This window comes from Bombus vancouverensis, chromosome 12 (genome assembly GCF_051014615.1).
Source record: "Bombus vancouverensis nearcticus chromosome 12, iyBomVanc1_principal, whole genome shotgun sequence".
NCBI lineage: Eukaryota > Metazoa > Arthropoda > Insecta > Hymenoptera > Apidae > Bombus > Bombus vancouverensis.
In genome coordinates this window covers 12277002-12298332 of record NC_134922.1, presented here as the reverse complement: position 1 = coordinate 12298332, position 21331 = coordinate 12277002, and the positions used below count along the sequence as shown (strand labels likewise).

At 28.0% G+C, this 21331-nt stretch overlaps 6 protein-coding genes across 15 annotated transcripts; 2 read left to right on the top strand and 4 right to left on the bottom strand.

Annotated features, from left to right (window-relative positions):
* Window positions 1-136: 136 nt before the first annotated feature.
* On the bottom strand, window positions 137-2473 carry wcd (U3 small nucleolar RNA-associated protein 18 homolog wicked). Its single transcript, XM_033330542.2, has 7 exons — window positions 2216-2473; window positions 1937-2134; window positions 1665-1818; window positions 1416-1601; window positions 1147-1338; window positions 903-1071; window positions 137-815 (listed from the first exon to the last, which is right to left on the bottom strand). The coding sequence occupies exons 1-7, from the start codon at window positions 2365-2367 to the stop codon at window positions 352-354; spliced, it is 1515 nt and encodes a 504-aa protein (XP_033186433.2). The 5' UTR covers window positions 2368-2473; the 3' UTR covers window positions 137-351.
* LOC117155007 (sperm-associated antigen 6) lies at window positions 2362-10265 on the bottom strand. 6 transcript variants are annotated; one of them, XM_076623027.1, is made up of 11 exons: window positions 10127-10265; window positions 9680-9942; window positions 9345-9555; window positions 9090-9268; window positions 8846-9019; window positions 8632-8784; window positions 8411-8560; window positions 8187-8345; window positions 3988-4133; window positions 2906-3048; window positions 2362-2473 (listed from the first exon to the last, which is right to left on the bottom strand). In XM_076623027.1, the coding sequence occupies exons 1-11, from the start codon at window positions 10149-10151 to the stop codon at window positions 2442-2444; spliced, it is 1635 nt and encodes a 544-aa protein (XP_076479142.1). In that variant the 5' UTR covers window positions 10152-10265; the 3' UTR covers window positions 2362-2441. The 6 variants fall into 6 exon arrangements, with proteins under 6 accessions (XP_076479142.1, XP_076479145.1, XP_076479143.1 ...); XM_076623030.1 differs by lacking the exon at window positions 3988-4133; XM_076623028.1 differs by lacking the exon at window positions 8632-8784.
* LOC117155017 (uncharacterized) lies at window positions 3392-7148 on the top strand. Its single transcript, XM_033330554.2, has 3 exons — window positions 3392-3555; window positions 4936-5890; window positions 6691-7148. Exons 2-3 carry the CDS (start codon window positions 5678-5680, stop codon window positions 6778-6780), a joined length of 303 nt encoding a protein of 100 aa, XP_033186445.1. The 5' UTR covers window positions 3392-3555; window positions 4936-5677; the 3' UTR covers window positions 6781-7148.
* A 27-nt stretch (window positions 10266-10292) lies between the features above and the next one.
* Window positions 10293-11967, top strand: LOC117155014 (uncharacterized). Of its 2 annotated transcripts, XM_033330548.2 has the most exons (6): window positions 10293-10701; window positions 10871-11015; window positions 11087-11251; window positions 11325-11459; window positions 11540-11674; window positions 11839-11967. In XM_033330548.2, exons 1-6 carry the CDS (start codon window positions 10421-10423, stop codon window positions 11920-11922), a joined length of 945 nt encoding a protein of 314 aa, XP_033186439.1. In that variant the 5' UTR covers window positions 10293-10420; the 3' UTR covers window positions 11923-11967. The 2 variants fall into 2 exon arrangements, with proteins under 2 accessions (XP_033186439.1, XP_033186440.1); XM_033330549.2 differs by lacking the exon at window positions 11087-11251.
* A 1497-nt stretch (window positions 11968-13464) lies between these two features.
* Cul1 (cullin 1) lies at window positions 13465-19078 on the bottom strand. 4 transcript variants are annotated; one of them, XM_033330533.2, is made up of 15 exons: window positions 18841-19078; window positions 18610-18714; window positions 17813-18033; window positions 17541-17703; window positions 17239-17457; window positions 16913-17167; window positions 16547-16840; window positions 16220-16483; window positions 15966-16145; window positions 15655-15804; window positions 15470-15588; window positions 15259-15379; window positions 15088-15191; window positions 14798-15017; window positions 13465-14600 (listed from the first exon to the last, which is right to left on the bottom strand). In XM_033330533.2, exons 3-15 carry the CDS (start codon window positions 17974-17976, stop codon window positions 14520-14522), a joined length of 2334 nt encoding a protein of 777 aa, XP_033186424.1. In that variant the 5' UTR covers window positions 17977-18033; window positions 18610-18714; window positions 18841-19078; the 3' UTR covers window positions 13465-14519. The 4 variants fall into 4 exon arrangements, with proteins under 4 accessions (XP_033186424.1, XP_033186425.1, XP_033186426.1 ...); XM_033330534.2 differs by having other exon boundaries at window positions 18610-18701; XM_033330535.2 differs by having other exon boundaries at window positions 18610-18693.
* Window positions 19079-19994: 916 nt separating this feature from the next.
* Window positions 19995-20636, bottom strand: Tom7 (translocase of outer membrane 7). Its single transcript, XM_033331156.2, has 3 exons — window positions 20496-20636; window positions 20289-20337; window positions 19995-20197 (listed from the first exon to the last, which is right to left on the bottom strand). Exons 1-3 carry the CDS (start codon window positions 20593-20595, stop codon window positions 20182-20184), a joined length of 165 nt encoding a protein of 54 aa, XP_033187047.1. The 5' UTR covers window positions 20596-20636; the 3' UTR covers window positions 19995-20181.
* Between the last annotated feature and the right edge of the window lie 695 nt (window positions 20637-21331).

Below are 21331 nucleotides of genomic sequence, written 5' to 3'. Positions count from 1 at the left end.
TACTAGAGTTTTTTACAAGCCATATTATTACCACCATGATTCATAGCATTATTATTATTATTATTATTATTATTATTATTATTATTGTCACTATTAGTGCTGTTAATTAATTATAATAGTACGATGATAACAAATATTTTGTTAAGTAAAACATGAAAGTTTATTTTGCTTATATACAAAGTGAACAGAAAAAAAATAAATATTGTTTTCATCAATTATTAAGTGTCTATCTTATTCTTATATGCTTTGATACATTATATTTTATTCAATTATAGATATTATTAACTTAGTTCGAACTTAGTTATAAAAAACTTTTTAATAATATTACATGATTTGCAAAATGATAATTATCTAATAATTTCCATAATGTTTCAATCTATATAAAAAAGCACTAAATGATTTGTTGGAAATTGCTATATAACCGCTACCTGGTGAAAAATCGATAGCTTCGGGTATTGACAAATTTGTTTGAAATGTAGGAAAATTTGAAAAAACCGTGAACGATGGTAAATGCATCATTCTAAACGCATTATGTTTTTTATCTGAAGCCATTGCCAAAATTTCAGAATAAGCATTAAATTTTAAACTGGTAATCGACGTGACAAAATTGAGAACAACTTTTAGTGGAACAGGATTTCGATTTTGTAACACTGTCTTGGTATCATACAAATTAACTACACCCTCTTTACTACCTGTTGCTAAATATTGACTATTTGGAGACATTGCAATAGAAGCACAGGATAAACATCCATCATCTATAGCTCGATGAATGCATACACGGCTATTTATATCCCAAATGTACATTTCGTTGCTGTCTTTAATTGTTCAAAAAGAAATAAAAATTCACATTAAACAAAGAATATATAAAATTGAATAAACAGTGATAAATACAAAAAACTCACCACCATGTGTAATCAATGTATTACTATCTGGCGTAAAGGCTAATGCTCTACATCTTGCATTCATTTTCAACATACTGATAAGTTCCTTTGATGAACTTGTTAATAAGAAAATTTCTCCTGCTCGCCCACAAACTGCTAATAATTTTCCATCTGGAGATACTTCATATTTCTAAATAATTTATAAAAATGTCATTCTATATAATAATTTAGATTATTATAAAAAAATAGTTATAATTTTTCAAACCTGCATGTTAGTAAGTCCATGCGGTAACAACATTCTATATGTTTTTCCACTTATTAAGTTATAAGAGTGACAATGTGCATAATATTGAGAACCAATCAATACTTCTGTACCATCTCTCAGAAATTTTGCTGTGCTAATAGGAAATTTCTTATACTGCATTGTGTGCAATTTATTATTTTCAATTCCATCTACCTATAATTATATCATATTTTGATAAATTCTCTATTTGAAAATACAGGTACAAATACAACTAGATTTTGTATAATTACTTGAAAAAGAGATAAAATTCCAGATGTACCAGCAACCAAGGCTACTGTAGAAGATGGATGAAATTCAACACTTGACACAATGGGCCCTTCAGTATGTGTTTCCTTATTAATTGGTGTCAATGCTTTTATGTCAATTATACTCTTTGGCAAATTTTTTACTTTAGGTTTTTCCAAATGGCAACTATGCTAAAAAAATATAATACATATTTAGGAATATTAGTCATTGAAGTGGTAAAATGACTTTAGTACCTTTAATATTTCATTATCTAAATCATCAGATTCTTTATTGATCTTTTCAATCTTGGCCCATTTTGGGTTGCCCACAATCTGTTTATATTTGTTACGCAAGTAATCTTTACGTGACTCTTGTGGCACATTGTCGGCTAGTTTGTGTCTTGGTCGACTAATAAAAAGAATAAACCATTTAATTAGTTTCCAAATAATACATATTATTTAAAAACAATATTTTTCCTTTATTACTAAACAACATATTTTGTTTTCATTAAATTTGGTATACATACGCATATTGAACATCATCTTCATCAATCCATGCCGCCTCGGTATGTTCTTCAGAAATATCAGTTTGCACAATCAAATCATTACTTACATTATCATTTATAGAAATATTATTTTCATTAATATTCGATTCAACAACATCCTCATCGTTTGATAAATCGCTTATGATGTCAGTTGGATTACCAAGCACGATTCTTTCTAACCTGTATACAAATAATGTGATAAATTCTGTTTCTTAAACAACTTAGTTACTTGAACTTTCTATATTATCGTAATAATTGTACCTGGCCTCTTCCTTTGCATCATATCCATTTTTGTGGTTCCTTTTCAAAGGTTTAGTGTACTTTTGTTTATACAATGTTTTTGAGGGAATACCTTTCTTGTTTAACATTTTAGTCGGTACCAATTTCTTACGATTCAATTTGTTTTTCTCCATGATGTATTGACCGACTATTATGATTTACTTAATACAATTTGTAACACGTTCAAATAATCAAATATTATGTATTTTTAACATAACTTTCTCACATGTTCCTCCTTTTCTACAATCATTAAAATACTAAACATATATATTCCCTAGATAAATTCACTTCTACGAAATACTTTAAATAAATTAAAAAATTCTTCTGAAATTATAAATATTAAAAACAACGAGTATATTTAATTATATCGGCTAGATCTGTATACATTTTAACGATTTTGTAATTCTATTGAATATTTTGTACTAAGCGTTTGATAACTAGTGACTAATGAAATATATTTCGATTATGTACACTGCACGTGTATAAAAGATGCTCCAAACTGTTTTTTAATTTAAAAAATACTTTTAAAAATATAAGAAATCATAACTTTTTGAAAAAGATTTATTTGGCAATATTTCTTAAATAACGATCTTCATTTCTTCTTAACCAATGCACATAATACATGATTAGAGAATATACTGATTCCACAATCGGGATGAATCAAACTTTAACCTTCTTCATTGAAAGATGATAGCGAAGATTTAGAATCAATATCAGAAGATAAGTGTTCTTCTATTGCAAATAGGGAAGGACATTTCGGTTGATACTGTTCTACAGCTTCCAAAAGACTGTTTGGATATCCAGGAGAGTAATATCTAAAATCAAAAGGGTCAAGAATTCATGATATAAAAGAAAAGGGAGGAAAAAGAGTTTATTCTAATGGCAACACGCATAATAAATTGATTACTAAACGTATAAATGACGTTCATTCATTTGTAACTTATTTGTAAATTAATAAGATCCAAAAATACAAAATATAGTGAAAACGGAAGTAAATTAAAAAATATATGTATAAAGTTGGCTTAACACTGAATCGAGCTATTGATAATAAATATAAAATGCTATCGGTTGTTCTATAGTGATTATAGAAATTATTGAGTTCATGTAATATTATTGATCCATTAAAATCCAAGTTTATATTTTTCCAATGCAATCAGCTGTGACAACATGGCGGTCATGCCGTATATTACTTGTCCGATTTAAATTAAGACACGCGATCCAGAAACGGAGCTGCAGTTATTTGCATTCACTGCTCGTGTAAACGGCTGTAAGAAGACTGTATTTTTTTCATTAACAAGAACTCGTGTTTCCGAATTCTCTCAGTAAGTAAACCATTACTAGGGTTATGTCAAAAGCAACTAGTGTTATTTTTGATAATTATCTACTCCTATCATTATCTTTACATCCATATGCTTCTCTGCATGCATCAGTATTTTAGTCATCTTGATGGAGAACATAATTCAATTTTAAATGTCAAGAAAGACAATAATTCTTTCAAATGAAATGATGTTTTGAACTATCATATTACATCTTACTGAAATAGCATTATGACTTAAAAATTATAAAGCATAATCTTTTCTAGCAATATTATAGTTATTATAAATTGTTGTTTAACATATCATGTTCATGAGAGAAACAATTTCAAAAATATGCAATATTAATCTTATGTTAAAGATATCAAATATATAATTCGTACCCTTCAAATTATTTTTAATTGAAATAATTTCCAAAAGCGATATGAAATAAAACACAACCTGACAATTTCATCTGGAAAACAGCAATTTATAATTTGTATATACTCCAAAAGTGTTGAACCAGGATCTGCTTGAATTTCTTGTACTTTCTTTAAACCACCGGATGTTACAAATAATCTTCTTGCCCTGGGATCATGAGGCAAAATCTATATAAAAATAACAAATAATTCAAAAATGCAACTTGAAATAGTTGAAATGCTTTAAACATTATCATTTATCAGTGATCTCATTAACTATGCGCATGAATGGATAGAATGAAAGACATTATTAGCTATCAGTTTGCATGTTGCAATATACCTAAGAATAAAACTCCTGAGACCTGACCTACACACTGTTTAAATGCAGTTATCTAAAGTAAACTTAATTTCTTAAATGTTTTAATCCACAGCAAATTAAAATAATTAAAAATGTCTTTTAGTAAATGATATCACGTTTACGATTTTATAAAAAAATATATATATATATACATGTAATATTGTATCAAAATTTATTATAAAATATCCGAAATCTAGAGAACATTCTTTGCAATATGCAATAGAAGTTATTTCTTATAACATCTTATGTGATTTCTAATGTCCACATTATAAAAATTACAAATTACAATATGAAATCGATCTTTGTATGAAATTCTGTCTTTTCGCATATGTGTAATAGTATTTGATAATTTATTCAATAGCATGTTACGATTTCTACCATAATACATATTACAAGCATCGTATGCAACATATTTCTAGGCGAAGCAAAATCTGTCCACATTTTCCACCTTCCTACGCCGCCAAAAATATCTTATTTACGAAAACAAAATTCCAGAACAAAATCGTGGGATAACGTGTCTGTCACAGACCTGTTGATAAATTAAAAATTTCTATTATCGTTTAAGTGAATTTTTTATCACTATAAGCATTATTACTGTTCATAATATGGTATGAATAATTAAATATTTTTCAGCTGATTCAGTGTGGCGCCAAAGATCGGTCGCTAAGGGAACGGAAGGAACTTGAGGGCCGTTTTTTTGATAATTACTTCAAGGTTGCTGTTTATCTTTTTTTATTATAAAATACAATTTTTTAATAAAATTTAATCTAAAGCAATCTCCACATATTAAAAACAAAAGTCTAATATTTTAGAATAATTTATTATAAAAAAATAAAAAAGATATATGTAACAGCATGTAAAAGAAATGTGAAAAGAAAGATTGAAACACCAAGTAGAAAGTAATGCCCTAAATACAACGATCTTAATACAATAGTTGAGAAAGAAATTTAATGAAGTGTCAAAGATAAAAATCAAGGTTGAAGATTATTGTAAGATTTAATGTATTGTAGTTAAAAGATAACGAGACAAGACAGATGCCTTAGAGTTCAAACATATAAGAACATAAGTGATAAAAGGAGATGACATCATTGTATACAAAAATTAATTTGTACTGTGTACTAAGCAGTACTGTTTGTAAAATTACTGGCAAATATTTCTAATATGATTAACACAAAAGTCTGTCATTTATAAGAAGTTAACTTGTCATAAAATCGTGCAGTGCAGTCACAGAAGTTCTACAGATCACATAAAATGTATACCTTGTATAGTTTCGATAGTAGAGGACTTTAAAGTACATGTATTGAATATTGTAGAACGTGGATATAAGCAACTCTGATTTTACATTAAATAAGAAAGTGAAAAATTAATAATAGACATGATAAACAATCAACATTGTGTTATTCTTAATTCTGGAGAGACCAATAATTATCACCAACCGGTCTCTGCAAAACCTTCTGTTGTTTCTGTATCAAGTATTGATTCTGATGTAAGTGACAGAAGAGATGTACGTGAAGAACTTTATGCTGGGATCTTCAGAAGACACAGGAAGACCATACTTGTGTTAGGCAGTTTTCTCAAAATGTTAAGGGTGAATAGAAATATGAACAATTATGCTAGTATTAAACCTAATGATGATAATGATGAATAAAAGAATAGTTTTATTGCATAAATGGAGTAGAAGACCAAGTTTAATTTTTTATACTGAAAATAATTAAATTGATATTGTTATTGCTTTGTAAAAAGATCAAATGTACTTTAATTATCACACCTCTATTAAGATTAATATAATTTAATTGCTTAAACAGATTTTTACATTTAGTAATTATTTCTCCTAAAAAGAGGCTTATCTTACATAAGGTATTATCTTGATAAATTACATGCAGCTGTCATATATTATGTTTGAATCTGTTTGCCATGATAACTATATAGATCATAAATTTGTGCTTACTAACGTAATTTTGTATACTTTATGACTAAAAGGGCATAAATCTATCTGAATAGCTTTATCAATGGATAAAGAATATTTAAGAATCAGTTATAATAGTAAATTTGAAAAGTCACATATAACTTATAAATATGAAAATTATAGCACAAATTATCATCTAACACTTTTTACAAAGCAAAACTTTTTAATTAAAGTATAAAATATTTTATATCACACACATATTTGATACAATATCTATAATATTGTTACATATTACTTTATTTTCATAGTTTTGCTTTTCCCAATAAAAAAATTGATTTCTTTCCCTCATATTATAAGATAAATTATTTAAATAATTCAACTATTAAGGTACAAAAGCAGTTAAACATTTTATTTACATTTGAAATATTTTTAATCTAATTGTCATGGAATAACGTAATTTTGTCTTTTTTCTCATTTTTCAGAGATACTTGGATAGATTGCATGCTCTGAACCGAATATATGCCTTAATTGCTTTACATTTTGATATTGTCATACAACAAAAGTTTTGGTGAAATCATGAAATTCTAATTATTGTAACATGTCTGTTTATATGTACTTCAAGTTAATTTAAATAGATATTTTCAAGACTTAAAATTTATGAGGCTTTATAAAAATTTATCGTAGTTTATATTTTTATTGAAGCTGTTTTCCATTGTCTGTTTTAATGTGTATCCTACTTTTTTCAACATTTAGCAAAATAAATTTCCTTAAAACGTTTCAATAAAGAAAAGGAAGGGATGAAGAAGAATATGTGATGCAAATAAAGAATTAGCAAAATACCGATAGTGAAGTGAAAGTACTACTGCCGATCATATATGTTACATTTCTTTACTTATGTTTGTACATAAGAAATCGATAATACAGTATGAATGAGAATTAATAGTAGCCAACTTTTTCGAGATGCAAATTTAATAACAATTTTTTGTTACTCATATATCTACAATTTTTATATTACTGGTCTCTTTATATCAAATACTGCCATTAGAAGATACATACAAGTATATGATATAACAAATGCAAGTAGTATAGCTTAACAAAAAAGTATGTTTAAATATCTAAAATTGCAATTACAATTTTTATATAAGAAGCACTTAACAATTTGATCGTTCTGGTACTTCAGCCGAACCATTTATTGTCGTAAGACTGAGAAATGTGCTTTTTCAGAATATAATATGTGCCATAATATTTATAGACAAACATTAAAAATAAAAATAATTAAGATGGTCTTATGCCATTGTCAATTTCTTCACTTTCTATCAATCAAATATCAGATAAATGCAATGACACACAGCATATCGGAACTGTTACTTTTTAATAGAAATATGTGACATCTCATACCATGTTAAGAGATCAAAGTCAAGTTACACCTTATGCAATTTTGGAATAGTGAAAATATATATAAGCAAAACAGATGATGAAAATATTAAAGATTACATTATACAAGGTCGGAATAATATCATAAAATGACAATTTTTATTGTTAGAATGCTATTTATGGGATAATAGTTTGTATGTGATAAGAATGAACCACTACAACTGCTTAACTAATTTTTCAATAAAGCAATTTCAAATAGCTTAATAATGGTCCATGTGTATATAATATATACATATATATGTTTATTATGTAATTAAATAAATGAAATAAAATTATTATTAAATAATAATTTTATGTGTTAATATATATAAACTTTACCACTTAGGTGGATTTTATCATATACTGATGATTTATATAATTTATCTCATTGTATGCATATGATAAATAATAAGACAGATGTTTTGCTTTAATTGAAAATTATAAATAAAAGTACTATTTCAATTATTGTACTATTATGTTTTACAACTGTTATGTCCTGTGTACAATTTGTAGAGATTATGTATAAAGTAAAAAGTTATATAAAACAAAATACTGTGTTCCTCACCTTGCTAAATTGTCCAAGTACATATTTTAGAATATTAGGTGGTGAATCATGCAGCAAGGATTCCAAAGCTTCAATATACATACATTTTTGTAGTATTTGTTTCAGTGCTGTATTGCATTTTGCTTTGAGATCTTCTGAGCTATTTGGATTATTGTACAGCTGAAAATAAACTATAAAATAATAATAATGAAGAACAACGTGGTATAAGAAAATCTGTAACATACCTGTAATAACTTTGGAAGAATGTTTGCGACTGCAACTGCTTTTGCATGTTCTGATGTATGCTTTCCAATTTGCCCAATTGCCCATACAGTGACAGCAAGTGTATGATCGTCATTTTCTTCATATAATATAGTAGATAGGTGAACAATTCCCTATAACAAATATTTGCTCTCAATTACTTTGGCTATGGAAATATTGTGACAAGTATATTGAAATATCACACTTTGGATCCTATGACTGCAATAGCTAACTGATCTAAGTGTCCAGCAATATATCCAATTGCCATTATTGCTGGCAATCTGACTGTTAATTTTGAGGTGCTAATTAATTCAACAAGTGCACCAATACCACCAATATTCACTATAAGTTGGGCCAACTAAAGAAAAATATAATTATAGCAAAATAATGTTGCAAATAAGTTGGTTTGATTTCTTTACCTCTAATGTATGTTTACAAATTTCTCTAGTTAACATTGCAGCAGCTTTAACAACACATTCATCAGGATGTGCCATGTGTACAAGAACATCAGGAAAAATTTCAGCTTCAATAATAGATTCTGCTAGGTGTACAGAGTGTTTTGCTATACTGCTTAATGCCAAAAGAACTTGACGCTGTGTACATTATTAATAAGTGGAATATTATATTACAAAATCATACTGTACATATAGTATTTTATGTTACCTTTAACTTAGTATCAGGATTAGATAATGCCTTTGCAAGAAAAGGAATGGCTCCTGCATCAACCACTGTTTCTGCAAGATCAATATTATGTTTGCTTATATCGAATAAAGCAGAGGCACTAATTTGTTTTAAACATAATTCAGGTTCTTGTAAGGCCAAGACTAAAAGTGGAACAGCTCCTATAAATAACATGATTGATATACAAGTTAATAAAATGTAGATAACTAATAGAGTATATTAATAGAGTATATGTACCTGCATCAACTATGGCTTGAGCCAAAGTCTTATTATGCCTAGCAATGTATCCTAATGCCCAAGCAGTAGCTTCCTTAACACCAGAATCAAAATCTTCTAAACAAATTATTATAGTATCCAATCCATTATTCTGAATCACCATAGATGCCAATTCTGGGGAATGTCTAGCAATTGCACGTAAAACAAATAGGGCTGCTTTTTTATAAAATTTCTATAACAAATATGCTTCAATATGTCTTCATTATTTATATATTATATTTTAATATATAATAAATTCTACTAAAACAAAAAGAAAGAAATACAGTCTTCTACATCTAAAATGCTTACATTCATACATTTTGTTTATCAATATTCTTCAATAATTGAGGTAAAATACCCATTCTTACAACAGCTTGTGCCAATTTCATACTATTATTTGCAAGTTTTCCTAATGCAACTGCAGCTGTATGCTGAATAGATGGTACAGGATCTGTTAACAAAGGGCATAAGAGATCCAAAACCCCAGCAGCTTCTAAACAATCTATAGTGTTTGGTTTTGAGGCAAAATCAGCAATGGATTGAACAAAGAATAGACGAGCCTTTTGGTACTGATCAAAGACTATAAAGGCATAATAATTAGTATTAACATTCCTTGGCAAGCTAATTATTATAAAAAGTTATTCATGTGCAGAAGATATATAAAAATGAAGACTTCTATATGTGCATGTGCCCTTACATTAATTATATTATAGAAGACCGCCAAATTTGTATTAAAAATATTAAAAGTATTTCAAACATTGTACCTTGTAAAATTGAACGTGCTGTCATTTTTGTTTATTATAAATTTTTAAATGTATATGCGATGTTGATACTTTCAATACGTTTTTATACCATTTGACTTTACGAAACTGTCATATGTTTGAAAACGAAAAGCTACCGCCTTCTGCATACTATATAGTATAGCGACTCCAGAAAACAAATGTTTGATCGAATAGAATATAGACGCAGAAATTATCAATCAAAATATAGTAATAGAAGGATATAGCGATAGTAATAAAATACTATATCTTTTATGTAATAATTATTCATATCGGAAAATGACTGAAGAATTATTATCTAAAGAAAAAGAATTTCATCAGTTGAATAAAGAACTTGAGCAGAAAGCAAGCAATTTGATAGCAAAAATAGATTCTGTTGTTAACACTTACAATAACGGATGCTCGAATCTTAATTCGAGGAAACATTGCGTAAATGCGACGAGAGAAAGAACAGCCTGTTTAAATGGTATAACAATACAAAATAAAGATAATTTTCAGATTTTGGTTAAACGAAATTCATCTTTACCTCATATTTTCGATCAATCCGTTGCTTTGAAGCCGTAAGTATGGAAGAAATGCAATTATTTATATTTATGTGTTAAAAAATGATCTCATAACAAATATATTTTAGTTTTAACAAACTATTGAATAAAATTTTTAATTATTTTGTAATATATCTAAAATTAAACATCTGAATAATAAATGATTTCAATATTATTTATATATTAGAAAAATAGAATCACAGAAAGATAACGAGGATGAAGTTTCTAAGCAAAAGAACCTGGCAAATAAAACTGTTCTCAATTTCTTAAAAGCTAAGGTAGATATATTACAGGATGAGCTACAAACAATGCGAATTGAATATAGAAAACAGGTACCTAGAATTCATGTGTGCATGAAAGCATTTATTTGATTAATCCTTACACAACTATGTTGTATGTTCAGTGTGATATTTGCAAAAATTTGGAATCTGAAAACAACAAGATTGAAATTAAGTTAAAAGCTGAAATAGAGTCATTAAAAGAAACAATTACAAAATTAGAGAACACTAACAAGGAGTTGCACTGTCAATCACAAGCATTAAATACAGAAAATTCAATCTTAAAAAAAGTATGCATTACACTCACTCTGTTCTTTTCCAATAACAATTTTTTTTTTTATTCATATTAAATATTTTTAACAGGACTTAGATAGACTTCAAAAGCAAGTAAAGATAACAAATCAACAGTCTAATAGTTGCTTGATGAGATTAAATAGATCTTTGGAAAATAATGATAAACTTAAGAATGCATTGAAATATTCTGAAGTAGAAGAAAAGGTGAAACTTATACAAATATATAATATTAGATAAGAAACTTGTATCATATAGCATTTTTATCTTACTTAATGTTTTTACAGGAATTGAAGACCCAAATTAGAAAGCTAGAAGAAGATAGAAAATTAACAGCTAATCACTTGGGAAAGCAACTTTCGGAATTAATACAAGTGTTTAAAAAACAAATGTTAATTGTAGATAACTTAAAGAAGCAAAATGTATGTATATATTTTATCTCTATTATATAAAATTATATATAAAAATTAAAACATTTGATATATATGTACTTTAATCTATCTTTTTAATTGATGTATGTATGTAATTGATATGTATATATACGTATGTACATGTATGTATGCATATAAAAACAAACACACACAAGGCATGCTTACTGGCAGTTGGACAACTAAAATTAACAAAAGAAGATTTCTCAAGATTATTGGATCAGAAACCTGAAAATGTATGATATATTGTATATAAAACATTTATTAAATGACTACTGCAATTCATACATTGCAAAAGATGGAATAACTTCATTTCATAGCCATACATTTTATACAATTTTATATTACATGATATAATCCTTAATATTTTTTATGAAAATCTGTGTTCTTTAATACATTACCTGTCATACATGAAATTTGAAAGTTTTGTGATCTACCTTAACATCTCTTTTTTTGTTTTTATTTATCTTATATCTGGGACATTTCTAGCATTTTTAACATATACGTAATAAATAAGTTATATCTAAAATATCAATAGAATTTTGAATACAAAATGTCAATGTCATACAAATGTCAAATGAAGTATGTCAAGTATAAACATTAGTCTAATTATAGAAATCATATTTTTTTATATTCGTTTAATATTAAAAAGTAATGTCATTTAGAATTACAAAGAGATACAAAACTAATTTCCATCATAACCGAGATGAATTTATTTTATTCAAAACAATTTTCAATAACTTACTCAATTTATTTACACTTAAGTCCTATTTTGTGCATAAAAAATTTGATTAAGAATGATAAATTTCGGTTAGTACGTATAAAAATTCACAAAATTAATTGAATTCATCTCAAAGTTTAATCTTCAAACGTCTCAGAAAACACTGACTATTTTTTTATCAAATGAATTTTACAGATTTTTATTTTATATCCTCGCTTAAACAATATATGTACTATCGTATATTTTCTACGCTTATAAAAGCAGCTCGACATATTCTAAATACTATCACTTGAAATTAGTTAAATAATATCAAGTGTCACAAAAAAGTGAACGAAGATGATATATGTTTGTATTTTCCGTTTAACCATTTCTGCGCAATCTAACTTGAATAATGTTGTTTTAGTGTTTTACTATTTAAATCTCTAATATGTTCTGTTTAATAAAATATATTAAATTAATTGTTTTCTTTCTCTCTTTCTCGTTCTCTCTCGCACTCGCACTTAATACGAAGATGCTATTCTCAAATGCTTATAACTCTTTCCCCCATTTTTGATGCCCCTCTCCTTTTTATAATTACGATAACGTTCCGTTTAAAATTCTTATTTTATAACCCTTTTACACATTGCGTTTTACAACTCAGCCTCACATATATGTATATATCGAAATTTGCTATCCTTATTAAAATTAAAAGCACTGATACATTAACAATGTTCATATTTAATTCACTGCTTGAGTTTATATTTAAAATTATACTGCACCGCAGATTTTCGCATTATTTCATATTGCACTTTAAATATTCAATTTATTTTAGTCTCTAGAAAGTTTCATGTTTAATAAAATATTTAAATAATTGGTATCATAAAGTTGATAAATCTATCGCCGATCAGAGAAAAACAAATCATAAATTAAAGTACATTCCTTATTTTTGAAAGTCTTTATATGAAATATCACTTTTCCAATTAATTTTTACTATAAATCAACTTCAAAATAATCATATGAATCTTCAAATTTTACGTCATAATAAAAATTTACGTAACCATTACTCCTAAAAACATAGATTGACTTTTATATTATTAGGGTAAACTTTTTTATTCACTGGTATAAAATTTTTTCCGTTATACACGTAATTATTAATTAAACCTCTCGACTGTTGCATTAAAATGCATTACTATCTATGTGTTTAAATTCATGTGTTTCATATTATGTTATAATACAAATAATTAATGAAATTACGTTTCTTTCTTACTTTGTAAGCTCGTAAAAATTATACACGAACAATGCACTTTATATTATTCGAAGGAAAACAGAAAAGGAGAAAAAATAATAATAAAAGGAAATGGTGCATGCCCAGCCTTTCATCCTCGTTTGTTAATATGTGTCTTATAATATATGTTAAATTTGTTTGAAACATTATTTTACTTACAGAGTGTTTTATTCATCTCACTCTTATCACGCTTAATACTAGATTTTCTCGCTCTTTTTTCTCTTTTCTTCTATTTATTTTTACGAGTTTATAATTTCGAAAACAATATTTTTTTTATTGTTCTTTGCAAGGTTATGAATGTAAAAGTTAGATTCGTGCATTTTTCGTTTCACAACACGATATCGTATCAAAAATCAGTAACACTTGAATTTACGTCAAAGGCGGCGTAGACAGTAATACATCTAGCAGCTTGACTATGAAATGATTTTATTAACGTATTATAAAAACCAGACTCTAAATGCGACCAGAGGGACAACATGGTACAAGGGCATCCATGTACAAGGAGAATGTATGAGATTCAAATTCGAGACTTAAATAAATATTGTGACAATATCTAGCAATGACATTGGACAGTCATCTTTCGTTCGCGTGTATGGTTGCTGCTGTATCGTTGTCGTAGATCAACTTGATCATGCCAGGTAGCTATACGTGTCCTTTTGATATTATAAAAACCAGACTCTAAATGCGACCAGAGGGACAACATGGTACAAGGGCATCCATGTACAAGGAGAATGTATGAGATTCAAATTCGAAACTTAAATAAATATTGTGACAATATCTAGCAATGACATTGGACAGTCATCTTTCGTTCGCGTATATGGTTGCTGCTGTATCGTTGTCGTAGATCAACTTGATCATGCCAGGTAGCTATACGTGTCCTTTTGACCCTCTGTGCGCTCCAGATATTCTTTCTCAATTAAAATATCTATACATTTCTGAAAGAGCAGAATCATCTTATATTAAGGTTATATCTTTTTCATTTCAATTTATTTTCTCAAATATTTCTATTCATCGATATCATGTTATGATAAATCAATATAAGAAAAAATACACGTTTACATATGTTAAAAAATTATTCGCATATATTTATATATGTGAAAATGTCTTAAAAAACAATGTCGTTTATACGTACCTTAATAACATGTACTCTTGGTTTGAACCTAGAGCTTAATTGATTCAATACTTCAGCTACCAATTGTTGATGTTTGAGTACTTTCCTCATTTTCATAATCCTAACAATAGCTGCCTGAATTAAGAGTTTTCTATCTTCTTCTATATTTTTTTGTGTTGTTTCCTGTTCAATCTTTAATTCCGTTTTCATTGGTATATTGATATTAACCCGCAGCTTCTTGCTGTCATAAAAGAAATATGTTAATATAATTTCTGATAAGGTAAATATCACAGACTATTAAATAGAGTTACTTTTTATATCCTGTGAAAAGCTCAACTGTTGACAGTGGTGTCAATTCAGCTTCGTCATCAGTAGCAGCTGTTAATAGTTTAGCTTTCAAGAGTATTTGAATAACCTGTAACAATGAATATATCATCTAGGCTCTATTTTATATGTTAATTCTTTTGATTTTGTTATATTACCTGAAGCAAAAAATCCATTTTTATCTGTGTAGCATCATGTAATTGTTGTATCGTCCATACAGTAGAACCATTATATTGTAAGAGAACAGCCATTTGAAATGTGGATGCTTGCAACGTGTATCTGCAATAAAAGAATGAAAACTCATTTGCAATTGACACAAAATATTTATTATAAATTTAACTTAAATTTTATTGTTAAATATTTTATGACCTGTTTTTGAAACAATTTGTATGCAATTCTCCTTTAGACATATTGTACAACCAATTCAACTTTCTTCCACTATGCTGTGAACTATAGAAAGTGGTGAACCTATGTACAGATCTCTCTAGCTGTAATGCAAAGATAATATTTAAATGATACTATTATCATCAAATAAATTATTCAATTCCGTTTACCTCTGTTGGTAATGAAAATGTAAAGGATTGTTGAAATGGCCAAGAACCAGAAGACAACACTTGTATATTGAAATCTATATCCAATGGTTCAGCAGAGTTTGTCAAATGTCTTCTAAACTGTTCATTTAGATCTTTAGACACACCAATATCCTGTGAACAGACTGCTATAATTATAATGTTGTATGATTTTGACAAATATTAGTAAACAATATAAAAATAATTGCCTACAAAAAAATAAAAAATCCGGAAAAACGCGTGAAATATAATACAAATTAAATAAAAAAAAAGAATATCATAGCACAATACAGTACCTGAAACATTCGTTGCAATTTTGAAGTATATTCAAAACCACAAGCTTGCTTCAATTTAGAAATCATAGAAGCTTCTGCATCATCACTGGCAGACATATGTTGTACTAATCGTTTTGCCAGCATTTTACTATAGAATTTTTGAAACACATCCTTGTCTTCTATATATTTAAATACCACCATCTGCGATTGAAAAAAAGGGTGTAATATTTTTAGCAATGTAGTGTTTGTATTTTATTCATTTCATTTTTACTCACAACTTGGTTCAGTGTATCTTCAAGTTCAGCTTCTTCAGGATTTTTGCTACTCTTTTTTAACAACAGGTCACAATATTTTGCTAATAATTCTGGTGATTTGCTGCTGCTATTTGCTGCCCTAGTTACTGAATTACTGTTAATGAATCTTCCACAAGCCTTATCAAGAGCTGCCACAAAACCACTGTCATTATTAAATGCAACAAGTACTAAAGCATTGTATTTTTTATGAACCTCCAAAATAGTGTTTACATAAACCTTTGGATCCTACAAAAAAATATTTTTACACAAAATTAAGTTGCAGTTATTTTAAATTATTAACGAACGTACATTAACTGCAGAATCACCACATTTATCGATAGCTCCAAGTCCTTGATTAGCTATATGACCTTCTAAAAGATTCCGCAATTCTCCAAGACCATTTGGAATTCTTGCCACTAACTGATACATCCGACCTAAGTCTGTGTTTTTGTCAGCATCCAAGAGATTTTGAAATTCAGAATGAAAAATGTCCAAATGTTTTTCAATTAACACTCTTTCACACGTTTTTGCTAATATTTCGTGCGTTGTTTGATGCAAATATACCTGAACTCGCTTTTGTTCTTCCAATAACCTTTGCTCTGCCTATAACAAAATAATATTTGTAAATAGTATTCTTAGAAGATATGATAATATAACAAAAGTTGATTTCAAAACCTTTTTCATATATTCTGTAACTGGATTTTGTCGAAGGAACTCTGAACTTTCTCGAGTATAAAACCTTTCTGTATCTTCAAGGAAGACATTTTCAAAAGAATCTTTGTAAACAGTAAGATTCTGTCCTTTAGCACCGGGATCATCCTCATTCAAACCTAATTCTACGTAACAATTGATTACACCACTGACTAAACGTGTATTTATGGTTTCCCCATTGCGTTCCCGTTCGATTAATTTAAGTACTGCGTTAGTAACCTGCGATGTATTATAATACAGAATTTACTTTTTAGTCTATTTTCCATACATTTACTTATTAAAAGACTTACTTGTCTATTTAAATGCTTGAATAAGTTATCTCGCCATGTAACCAAAGCTGATTGATAAACTTCATAAATTCCTTTGCGACCCTCCTCACATTCTCTACGTACCCAATGTCGATTTAGATACGAGCATACACCATTCAGTACTTTACTACTAAACTGATATTCTTCCCATTGTCTTGTATAGAACTGCAATACATCTTCATCCATCAAGTCGATTCCATGCTATGTAAAAAATATCAAATTAAAATATCGAATATTCTAGTCATGGATTAATTAATAATGATAATCAGTGAAAAGAAAATCACCTTCAATAAACTTATAAGATAATTTCTAAGAAAGTCACGTAAACGTTTATATAACTCCAAACCAACTAACTGTGCACCTCCTTGAGAAATTTGTCCTTTCTTACTTTTGGTTGATGTTCTAGTTAATTGTTGATGAACACTTGTGCAATAATTATATACATGTCTGACAAGTTATGTAATAAGGAAATTAATAGATCGTAGAGAATTATTTTGTTATTATAGTTTCATTTCTTTCTTCTTTTGTTGTTTAATATTTAAATTAAAAAGGATACGTGTACAACTCTATATATCTTGGTTTAGACATACATTGTCTGTTATAAACTTGTTCAATACCTTCACGTAGATCTCCCCAAATTTGATCTAAATCTATTTGTTTGAGGCCTGCTGGGCCTCCTTGATGACTCCCAGCTCCTCCTCCACCTCTATGCCCTGACATCCTATTTTTATACGCTTGTCGAGTGAGCGTCACTGTTACTACTGTCTACAATAATTTCTGTAGGAAAAATAGAAAAAAATCTGCTATGTAATTCAAATACATTGTACAGAAATTGTATAGAAAATAGAAATATAATACAATAAAGCAAATATAAAAAAATGAACAGCAAAAATTTGACTTTTGTATACATAGATGTATAATACTAATTTTATTAGAATAGTTTTTAGGATACAAATGATAATAATAATCATGATGATGATAATGATGGTGATAAAATAACGATGATGGTAATAATAATAATAATAATCATAATAATAATAACTATTATAGCACAAAACAACATATTCAATAACTGAAATAAACTCTGGAACATACTATTACATCTAATGATATTTATTAGTGATTAATTATTCCAAAATTTCAATGTCACAATCATTTGCTTATATACACATTTAAAAGCTGTTGAAATCGTTTGTGAAACTATAAATATAAAAACTATGTGAAACCTTTGTGCGCTTACGAGGGACGATTAAAGAAAAAGTGATAGTAAGTGCAATTGGATGAAGATATTCGTGGGGAGAAAAAAAATACATTTGAGCAAAAAAGGTTAGTCGGTAATCGGAAGATCCATACCGATGTAGTTACATCAGGATGCACATCGTTAGCAGTAGCTCGAATTTTTCGTCAGGAAACTTCAGAACATCGCAAATCTTCGTGCTACAACACTACCATCCGTCACTATTGAAGATCCATAAAAAGCAATTGACAGAAATAACACCATCGCAGCCCGTTGCCATAAGAGAATTACTTTTTTTCGTTGGTAGAACGGAGGGAAATATTGTGAGACAGAAAGCGCGCACTCACCTGTCGACGTTCACCACCGCATAACAGGCAGGGTTAGACAAGGGAGTTCTCGTGAAAACGTGGTGGCTATCTTTAACGATCACTGGTACTTCGTTCTACATACGCTTTAACGAGAAATTTATAACGCATCCGCTTGTTACTTTTGCGCTCTACACGATGACAAGCACAGTAAAACCGCGAACCTAAAATGTTGTATCTGTGTGCCCAAAACTGACTACAGTTCCAATCTGCTACTTTACTTCTGACAGGTTAGGTATCACTGTTACCAACAAAAGAGTACATATATCTTCGATTTTAAGATCTATTTCCTTCACAGTCAGAATATATTATTACTTTTTGCAGTATATTTTATCTATCTTTCTTACTTAGATACTTTCTATCTTGGAAACTTGCGTTTCAAAATTTTAAACTGAAAAGTGTTAAAATAAAGGTTCTTTCGATACCTATAACGAGCGATAGTAATTTTTATTTTAGAATGTGGATATATTGATTATGAAAATCAGTCTATAAAAATCTTAATTGATAATTGTTAATTATCTTTTCTATATCGTATAAGATTGTACGTATATTTATGTAATTATTAACGTTTATTATTTTAATAGTATATTAACTATAATTTTCATTAATATTGCTGCCTGTTTATTAGTTTAGTTTAGTTTAGATTTTTAAGTGGATAAAATGTAAATAAATATATGCAGGTATAAAATAATAATGCGGAAGGATTTGATACATCATTTATTTAATACATAGATTTGACAAAGTTAAATTTACGTATTATATATAAAGCATCTGCTGTTAACTCAGAAAAATACCTTTCAAAATTCACTTTAGACTTTATTTAAATGCTACAATCTAATCTTAAAAAGCTTTTAATCATTATTATGTGAACAAAGCATAATAAGAAGTAATAGTTTAGCAAGAAATAAGTACAAAAGAACATTGAATTTAATACTGAGTCATTGAAAGATATAAAAATATTCTACATATATGTACAATGATAAGAATAAACTTTCATAATAGATAACAATATAACTATGGATATAATGAAAACAAATAGCAAAGGATATTTGATACTTCTCTCAATATATAGATATTTCTGACATTTTTACCTTTTTTTATTTTTTATTATAATAAGTAAAACATTGTAATCCAAATTTTTACTAGAAAATTTTTATTTTCCTTAACTCAACATAAAGATGACATTCTCTTGTTAATAATTTTAGTCATAACTACAAAGATAAATTTACATTGAATTTAATGGAAATAAAGAAATATGGTTGGTTCAGCTGTGGAAATATCTTCATGAAATATAAAACAAAGTAATGTCAAAGTAGCTATTTTTTATTGCCATAACAAGCTGAAATAAAAAATTATCCATGTTCAATTTCAGAATATCAATTTGAAACAAATATTACTTTGCACAAAGATAAATTTATGCAGAAACTTACTTTATAATTGATAATGGAGGCATGCCTGGGTCAGCACCTTTTCTAAATCCTAAAAGGTAAATTAATCAATGAGTTACGTGTCGGTCATACGTTAGATTTATTAGGAAGATATACGCATTCATTCGTATTATAAAATAACTGCACATATAAACAATTTGAAATTAATAAATGAACGATCAGGTGGAAACATGGAGAAAAATAACTAACCTAAAAATAATATAGCAGGAATAAATCCCCAATGAAATATAGTTTTGCTGACATCTAAAACAATTGCAATTTTTTGCTTTGTACTCGGACTCATCGCCATTTTCGTATAATTATCACGTGTAAAATGTCTAGACTAATCTTGAATATTATGAAATGGGTATACACAACTGTTAGATTATTTCGAATGATCACGAATACCAGATGTACTTGAAAACGAACATATACCTGATATACTTACTTCTCTAAATGTACATGTGCTTTTTTGGTTTCTTTCCGTCGGCTTGTTGGATCTTTCCACTTTTCGCTCATACGTTGAAAATCATTAAGTCATATTGCGCTATTGAGTCATTAATTGGAGACAGCCTTTAATTGTTTTATCGAAATTATTCGAAATAATGCATCTATATAATATCTTATAGTCTATGTCCATGTTTTGACAGATTCGTCCATTCTGTAGATTGTAGACTACGCGGATTTCGAACTACTTCAATCATTTTTTAACTTCCTCGATGGTAATTTCAAGTTTTTACATTTATTGTTGTATATTTTATTAGAAACTAGTACCAAGTAAAGATTGTAATTGTGTGACGATTGTTGTGTAGTTTTTTAATGCGTGAACATACAATTAAATAAACATTATACAATATACTTTATACATATTGTTTCAGAACTCACCACATTATTGCATTTGGGGATTATGTGAATCACAGCAATATTGTTGTGGTGACAATGTTTGCTGTAATGAAACTGATTTTAATTTTTTATTTTTAACGTATGTTTGATGATCTTATAATATAATACAATATAATACAATACAATATAATATAATATAATAT